This window comes from Labrus mixtus, chromosome 6 (assembly GCF_963584025.1).
Source record: "Labrus mixtus chromosome 6, fLabMix1.1, whole genome shotgun sequence".
Taxonomy (NCBI): Eukaryota; Metazoa; Chordata; class Actinopteri; order Labriformes; family Labridae; genus Labrus; species Labrus mixtus.
This window is the reverse complement of record NC_083617.1, coordinates 3,036,593-3,045,392: the sequence shown is the minus strand read 5'-3', so window position 1 is coordinate 3,045,392 and position 8,800 is coordinate 3,036,593. Positions and strand designations below refer to the sequence as shown.

General features: G+C 43.1%; 1 protein-coding gene across 1 annotated transcript; it reads left to right on the top strand.

Moving 5' to 3' along the window:
• The first annotated feature begins 1,747 nt into the window (after positions 1–1,747).
• Positions 1,748–3,716, top strand: prr18 (proline rich 18). Its single transcript, XM_061039511.1, has one exon. It carries the CDS (start codon positions 2,237–2,239, stop codon positions 2,999–3,001), a length of 765 nt encoding a protein of 254 aa, XP_060895494.1. The 5' UTR covers positions 1,748–2,236; the 3' UTR covers positions 3,002–3,716.
• The last annotated feature ends 5,084 nt before the right edge of the window (positions 3,717–8,800 follow it).

The following is an 8,800-nucleotide window of genomic DNA, read 5'->3' as shown; positions in this document are numbered from 1 at the left end:
CCAATTGGGAAAAATCACGGCGGATTCTGATACCAATGTTTGAAATAACAGTTTAGCCGTTTGCCGATGTTTGTGTCAGACTCCCACAATGCAACATTTTCTCTCATGTTTGACATGACAACAAATCAGAGTTTGTCCAACAGGTGACTTCCTGTGTCCTGTAAGAAAACATTTATTTTTAAATCAGTAGTAAGGTGCACTAAATTGATTTTGCACAACAAATAAACATCGGCTACTGACATCAGCTCATGCCACATTATCTGCCAACGTCTGCAACGGGGTCGATGTCAGCTGATACAGATGTTGAAATCCTACTTTAAATGTGTTTTGTTTGGAGAGTAAATTTAAATATTCAGCTGCAGAAACTGAAGTTTATATCTGAAACAGTCATGGGCCCTTTGTTCAAAACATTACCTGTGAGCCCCCTGTCCTAAAGTCATTTCTTTGTTTGTAAATCAGAACTCAAACTGTAATCGCTCTTTATTTGTAACCATAAGCACCCTCAGGCGATATCAAATAAATAATCTAAAAACAATATATCTGGAAGCACATATTGATTTCCTCTTAGACTCTAACAAAATCACATCCAATCAATTGTGGAGCTGTCTGCTTGAAATCGCAGATAGCAGCAGAAAGGAAAGGTAATCAATACTTTGGATTGCCCCCCCCCCCCCCCCCCCCAGATGTCTTTCATTGGCTGCACGGCTGACGGAACAACGACAAACCATCCATATACATGAGTAAGTTGACGTTCGAGATTTTATTGACAATCGGTGACTGAAAGGATCAACTCAAAGTGTATTGTTGTGCAGTGACATGTTTTGTTAGTTCAAGGACAGACGTCTGTGTGAGCACCAAGGACAGAACTGTGTTTTTACTGCCATGAACATGAAGCCTTCAGAGAGATATAATCAAGAGTGAGAGTGAGTCACACAAGGAATTATGTACATTTAATGTAGTCGAACAGGTCATGAAGACAAGGCGCTCAACTCGTCTGATAAAATAAAATATGAAAAATCTTAGTGAAATAGTCAACAGGCTGTTTTAAGAAGATGTCATGTCATTCCCAATAAATATATATGTCCCAAATAATAGGTCTCATATTCTGCAAAATCCTCTTCTCCATGTTTCTCTAACTCTAACATGTGTCTCTAGTCCGTCTACAAACCCCCCAATGATGAGAAAAGTCCATCCTCTCCGTCTTCTGCCTGCTCCACTTTTCAGAAAATGTGTGCTCAAACAGGCCGTTTGTAGATTTTTCCTTCATGACATCACAAAGGGCAGTAGCCCCTCCCCCAGGTGGGTGACACTCCCACAGCTCGGTGTTTGTTCTGCCCTCTGAGTCTGCCTTCTCACCGTAAACAATAGGACATGGAGCGAGAAAGACCGAGTACACCCAAGCCCTTCCAGAGAGGGGGCGTGGTCAGACACCGCTCATTTACATATTTAAAGGTACAGACACAGAAACATCCTGTTCTGAGCAGGGCTGAAATAGAGGGGTTTATAGACATGATCAAATACAGGATCAGAGTGGATTTAGAACAAGAAACTTCACACACATGTTTTGAGGAGCTCTGAGACTTATTTACACTGAAGAAGAGGAGGAGGATATGTCACCTTTAAATAAAAATGCGACTACAGAAATCAGACTTTATCTTTTATCACCATGAACATGTTTAAGGAGATATTTTCAAAAACGTTTCGTTATATTAAATTATAATAATGAAATTTTAATAATTCTGGGGTAAATGTACACATTTTCAAATTCAGACTATAAGCGGGGAATTCTGGTTAAATTCCCTTCTGCCTCTAAAGTTACAATTTTATTAAATAAAACAAGATGATTGTAATCCATCATTGATGGTGATCTCTAACAGTCTTGAGTGGATGAGGTGGGAAATGGTCCAATGCCTGCAGAGCAGCAGAGAGGCGCTGTGAGAAGAAAACGAGGAGAAATCGAGGTGGATGTGGCTCATCGCTTCAGGAAGTTGTTGGAAATTATTGAAATGACATCATCACCGTTTTGTATGGCTTTGTTTGGATCGCTCCCCCCTGACCACGCCTTCCTGCCTGCTCGCTCATAAATCCGCCGGCCTGTGTGTGTGTGTGCACCAGTTGAACTCTCCAGCTTCAGCGCGGACAACAGGTGCACTGCTGGATAATGCGCCGCTCGTCGCTCAACGCAGGGCTTCCTCTTCTGCACTTTTTTATATCCTGATTCATTCCAACCACTAAAATGCCTTTTCCGCCCATCAGCCTCCACCAGCGGATCTCCTCTCCCGGCAGGGATCTATTCGGGAAAAAGAAAGCCAACGCAGTGCCTCCTCAGTCTGAGCTCACCAGCAAATCCGGCAGGGAGAAAGCAGGGTCCGAAAAGGAGAAGCAGTCTCTTTCTTGGACGTCTGCGAATTTAAGGACTTTGGGGCGAAAAGCCCCGCAGCAGGAGAAGAATAAAAGCCCCTCTCAGAAGGCAGGCTCCGGCCAGGAGACGCAGGGAAAATGCTCCTGGCTGTCGGTGCCCAAACCTCAGGACTCGTCGGAGGGAGTCAGGCGCTCCAGCTCCATGGACTCCGCCAGACATCTCCACGGCAAAGAGGACGTGAAGAAGGAGATCCAGTTCACCCTCAGCCTCACCCCGGAAGCCATCCTCGTCATCCAAAAGAGAAATCTAGAAAAGCAGATGATGGCCAAGCAGCAGAAGTGTTGCGCCTCCACGGACTTTCGGCACAGGCGAGTTTTCCCAACCAAAAAGTCGCACGGAGGCTCCAAAGCTCCCGTGGCCAAAGTGGAGAGCGCGGAGCAGGACATCACCGCCATCGTTAAGATATCTCTCCTCAACGATCAGTACAAGTATGACGATGTGGAGTACGAAGAAGAGGACGGAGACGTGGACGAGACGGTCGTGAGGAAATGCAAAGAGTGGCTGAAAGGAGTCGAAAACGCCGCAGCTTTGGGGAAAGTGGACAAACTTTCTGCGCTCCCGCACCTTAAAGGCTGCTGACACCAAAAAAAAACTCTTTATCTTTTCAAACAGCAGACTGGAGACATGATGGACTCTTGGCAAAGTGTGCACCCGATGAAGTCCTGCTACAAAAGCATCTGAAATTAGAGGCTTGTAAATTAAGCGTTTGCATTGAAGGGGGGGAGGGGGGTCTCCAGAGGAATGCCAATGTCTCAGAAATAATGACCTGAAATAGATGTCACTTTAAGATAAAAACACTGATTCAATTAATTAAACATATGTGCGTAAATTGCGTTCAAATAAGAGGAAATTTGACATTAAAACGATTTTTTTGGACGCATCCTGCAGGGCTTCTTGAGGTTCACACGGACTTTGCTTTGCGAGTTGAATTCCTCTCCGATGTTTTTGTTTAAGTTAGAACTGAACACCTTAATATACCGTCCTTTGCACATGGTTTTTTGTTTTCAGTGCGGCGCCGCTGGATTGGCTGGAGAGGTTTTGCGTAAAGGGACGTGAAACCCCGTTCCTTTGTGCAATGGAGAACAATAAGCTGTCAACCAACATGGCTCTCTGCGCGTCTGCTGCTGGAACCAAACTGGACTGTTTAAATGTTTCCTCTCATCAGAGGGTTATGTCCTTTATAGGGATTTGATCAGTCATTGTACAGTATTTAATATTGACTAAATATTTGTACTGTCCAACTGTTTTCTCAGCTGATGATTTTATGAAGTAAAAAGTGTTTTTTTCTAAATTATGCAAGTGACCCTTTTGAATCTTTACAAGCTGATTTGTGTCGTGCCTCTCTCTGTTAATTCTGTTACATGATGCAGTCTTTTAGTTTGCTTTTCCACTCCTGGTCAGTTCTCAGGCTGTACTCAAAAGGCTCTTTTTGTTCCCACTGTAGATACCTGGGGGCCATTTGGGCATTAGTGTTCTGTAAGCTTCTTAGATTTCCTGTTAAGCAGGGTTGACCAGAGTACTGCAGGGCCCAGGTGCATGATCCCTTCAGGAAATTACCTCCAGTCTGCTTTACTCGTGTCTTATTAAACCAAACAATGCCTGCAGCTGCTACGGAAAAACAAAAGTTTTGCAACAAATATCTGATAGATATTTCCACCCAAAGTGCAAGAACTGTTTAACATGCAGACGTATTTATTTCAGGGCTTGTCTGCTGCTGATTGTGATACCAAGAACTATGTTTTTATTCCTTGGATGGCAGTGGAAGAGATAATCAGGAACTATTAACAAATTCAGCAAAGAAATAAGAACTCAAATATTGGATAAAAAGAGACACTAAGTTCTAAAGACACTCTTGTCTTCTTTTGCTGCGTTTCCACCAAAAGTACTTGAGACTTTTAGTTCTCAGGTCTTCTTCTCCGGGGCCCAAAAAGGTTCTTTCAACCCCCAATGGTCTGTTTCTACCAATCCACCAAATGTTCAGTGTTGCTTAGCCCACAGTGTACTTTTATAAAGCACTACCACTGGACTAGGGACCTTTTGAGGGGCACAATAAAGTCCCAGAGACTTTATTTAGACCTTGGTTCCTGCAGTGGAGAAACACACATTATGTTTACTTGATTTAAAAAAAGAAAAGTTGATTTATTTTGTTGCTATTCCAACTAAATCTGGACATTTAACATATATTTAAACATGCTTGTACTAAGTCAAAGTTGGACTTATACACTTATACGGTTGGGGGTTCATTTACTCTTAAAGGTAAACTCCTAAATCAGACCCAAACCGCCCCATGGGCTTCACCTTGGAAGAGCTTAGACCCACTAGTTGTTTGCACTCATACAGTGTTGTCATCTGCACTCGGATATCACCAAAAGCAAGAGAGATCGAGCACATTTCATTTGTACCAGAAGTAAAGCGTAGAGCATGTCCGACCTGAACAGAGCTGTGAAGTTGTCCTCGTTTTCTCTGTTGAGATACAACCAGTTTGCTGCTTGCTAACAGTTTTGTCGATTGTTTGGTACTTTATGTTATGGTCCAATAGTAACTCTCTGAAAAGAGGGAATATTACCAACCAGTCTGACTTAGGGCCCGATCACACAGAGAGTGGTCGCTCTAGACTCAGCCACTCCAAGAATGCCTGAGCACAATCTGGGGAGAAGCGACTGTGGAGCGGAGCTGCATACACACACGGGCGACCAAAAAAACAAAAATGGATTTGAGCAAACGTAGAGCTCTCACCGTTGCTTTGCTCCGAGGGGGAAAGCGCCTAAAGGTAAAGCCTCCTACTTTTGATTGGCTGCTTCTGCCAGAAGTGACATTGACCAGCGCTGTGACTCCGCCTCTTGAGCTGGAAATTTGAACCTTTTTAAACCTAATGCACACTTAAAAACTTCTTGAAAAATGTCGTCTTACAACAGAGAGAGCGACAAGCCCGCTGTACCGTTTTCTGAGCGACACTTCTCTGTGTGTTCGGGTCCTTACTTCCGTCAATAGAATTGATTATTCCAAGGTGCTTGTATACTGGGACAGGACAGTTGGCCAATTAAATTGCGTAATCAAACTGTAGCTCGACTTAAGTGTGCACATAAACGTGCTGACTGAGTTCCTCCAAAAGTTCCTGGGTAAATTTCTTGCAGTAGAACCATGACTTTTGTTCGTCCCCTTTAACTCCTTACATCTTACTTTTCCTCATAATTTAACCCGTCAAAAGAAATTATATCAAAAGTTAAATTACATGGAAGCCTCAAAAACAAAAATAAGAAGTTAAAGCAGGGCTCCAAACTAATTAGTACAGTTTGAAGGTTCCCTGCTGGGAGGTTTAACTCTTTAGCATTGTTCTCTGTAACTTGGTAACCAGAGTTTGACACACAGGGTGGTAAAGTGTAAAACTGGAAGCTCGAGAGGAGACATTTAAAACATATCAGAGAGAGTTTGAGAAGCTCAGAGTGCATCATCTGGTAAGCTTTTTAAAAAAATACTTCCATGTGTGTCCTCAGGTATCTTTGGAATTTTTCTGCCAAATTATTTTTGACATTCCTGCAATTTATCAGAGATTCACGTCTGTTTTCTCTGAAGGTTAGTATGTGATGAAACCCATTTGCAAAGACCGCCATAAAACAACAACTCTACCTGCTGTGAGGAACGCAGAGCTGTTACCTGTTTCTGTCAGAAAGGTATTTTAAACAACATCATCAGCACTCAGGTTGATTTTCTATTCAAGATTCAAGATTTTTATTTGTTACATGCTCATACAGATGTGCAGTGAAATGTAAAGACTGTTCCGCAAGGCCATGCAATAACACTCAAATTACTAATACACATAAATACAGTAAAATAGAAATATAATGTAAAGTTAAAAAAAGAATTATTTGAATACACAAAATATAGAATAATGTACCAGTGTAAAGTGTCAGTGTGTAAAGTGTGCAGGGTGTCAAAGTGCAATGTGCAGATTGATTCTGCGGTTAAGCTACCCTTTTTCCCCCTGGGGAAACAGATAAGCATCAGGTGTTGCACCATTGATGCAAGTTTTTATTGCATTACAGGATTTTGCAGATCATGTGAGTAAACAAACAAACAAAACAAGCAGCTCGAATAAATCACCTTATCCATTCAGTTTCACAAAGTGGTTTTGTTGCAGCACGTTGCAGACTGAGATCACGCCTGAGCCAGTACAGTGAGTACCAAGGACCCGGGTGTGCTCCTCTGTGGCCCCCGTGATGATATGTGCTGGCTCTGTGACTGAAAGTAGTGTAATCCTGCATCTATTGTGTCATTTCAATTGTCGCCTTGTTTGTGTGCCTTTCTCTCTGGTATCCATTGCTTGTCTCCTGAAGCCGAGCTGTTCACGTCTCCTGGGGGTGAGAACGACTTCATTATTTCCAAAGCAGCTCAGAAAAGTTGCACTCATGTGGGAAATAATTGTATTTAAAGAAGCAGGAGCTGGCAGGACTTGAGACAGTTTGCTTGGTTACAAGTAGAAACACTTTCTCCAAAATGCTTTTGAGGATTTTCCTTTCTCTCTTTCTCTGCTGCAGGCCTTTTTCTCCCGCTCTGTCTTTTCATCCTCTGCCACCACCAGCTTCTGATTCCACCTGCAGCTTCTATTCTTCAGTTTCTATTTTTGTCTGCAAACGTTTTCTGATCATCCCATCCCATCTGCCCCTCTCTGTTTGGATCCACAATAAAGACAACAAAAAATTGAAATGCCTGCCGGCTTCTGTCCACCTCTCTGCAGAATCCCGATCTGTCTCAGAAAGAGAGAGAGAGTGAGAGAGAGTAACGTGTTCCGGGCAGGACAGCTGCATTATCCTCAGCTGATTTGTGTTGGCAGGGTGCACACAGATGGATGCTGCCTCGGCCCCGTAGCGGACACTTTGCACACAGCAGAGAGAGAGAGCAAAGAACTGCAGGTCTCTGCCATGTTAGCATTACTGTGGCAACGGATCTGATAAATCCTTGGGTTTCCAGCAGCTTTTTGTGAGAAAGGACAAAAGCAGACACTTCCGAAACGCTCTCAGCCCATAAACTTTATCTATACGTCTTCATTCAGCCGCAGCCTGTCGAGAACATCAAGAAAGTCATTTCCCAGAAACAGGTCGACCTCAGAGACTCACATCAGAGAGAACAGAACTCCCATAAAAAGCTCATGCATGTTTTATTCCTCATTTCAGGGTCATTAAAAGAAGCATGTGCGCTTTTATGTGGAGTTAATCTGCTTTTTCATGTAGGCTGGAACTCCCATTAGCCTTGCATTTCTTCTGTGACATGTTTCACCTTTTGCATTCCTTTTCATCTCGTACTCTCTCTTGACGCTCATAAGCTGGGTTTTTTTTGCACGACAAGAATGTCTGCAGGGGACTTTCAGAGTTTTTATTAAGGTACTCATTGTGCTTCCCTTGAAGGAACCAGGGTCTAAATAAAGACATGCTGGGGACTTAATGTCACCTCAGTAAAACGCCTTCCTATGGGTGTTCATGTTCTCTGTGGTGGGCCTGAATAGTGGAGTGGGCGTTTTTAAACATTAGCTAATTCGTCTTTTCTTCACTGATATATTGACCGTTACAGACGCCCTTGAGATTAAGTCTTTGGACTAAATATCCCTGATTCTTTTTGTAGAAACATGACTAAAGCCCCAAAGTGTCTCTATTGGTGTTTTCACTCATGCAAAACTCCAGAAAATTTCTCAAATCTTTTGCAGTGGTCTGCATGTTTGAACATAACCGACCAAAGTTTCATGGGCGGTTCTAGGCAGGGGCCAACAGGGGCCAGTGCCCCTGTAACACTGAGCTTGGCCCCCCCCTGTGGCCACCCCTCCAAAAGGAAGAGCCCCCTCAAAACACATACACAGTAACTCAACAACCGGACTCACAATCTAGTCTTAAATTCTGTTACTGAAACAAATCTAAATCATGGTATTTAATGATGCGTGATATTATTTGGCATAATATTTATATATATTTTTTAAAGTGATCATCTTTGTCTATTTTTCACCTGGGTTTAATGTTTCCCTCTGACAAAACAACTGGCCCCAGTTTGGCCCCCTCAGTAAAAGTGGTCTAGAACCACCACTGCAAAGTTTCCAGTCCGACTTGACTCGGGTATTTTCCTTCCTGCCTCCCCGAGTAGGAAAATGTAACATAATAAAATTTCCACATGAAGTCGGAGTGAGCCGATGGTTTTGGGGACGACACAGTCCGATGGTGGAGGCTCATCACAATGAGCTTGAGGAACCTTTGAGTCCCTGGTGAAGAAGCGCCTGGGACTAAAAGTCACATGAACTTGTGGTGGAAACATGTCTTTAATATTCATGTCTGAGATATGATGTGGGACTTCCTGTTGACAATCCACCCCCCTTATTAAACTTCCCTCGACGACATC

Bases quoted from the DNA above. Each gene is read 5' to 3' on its own strand.
- prr18 (XM_061039511.1), top strand. From the start codon at position 2,237: ATGCCTTTTCCGCCCATCAGCCTCCACCAGCGGATCTCCTCTCCCGGC.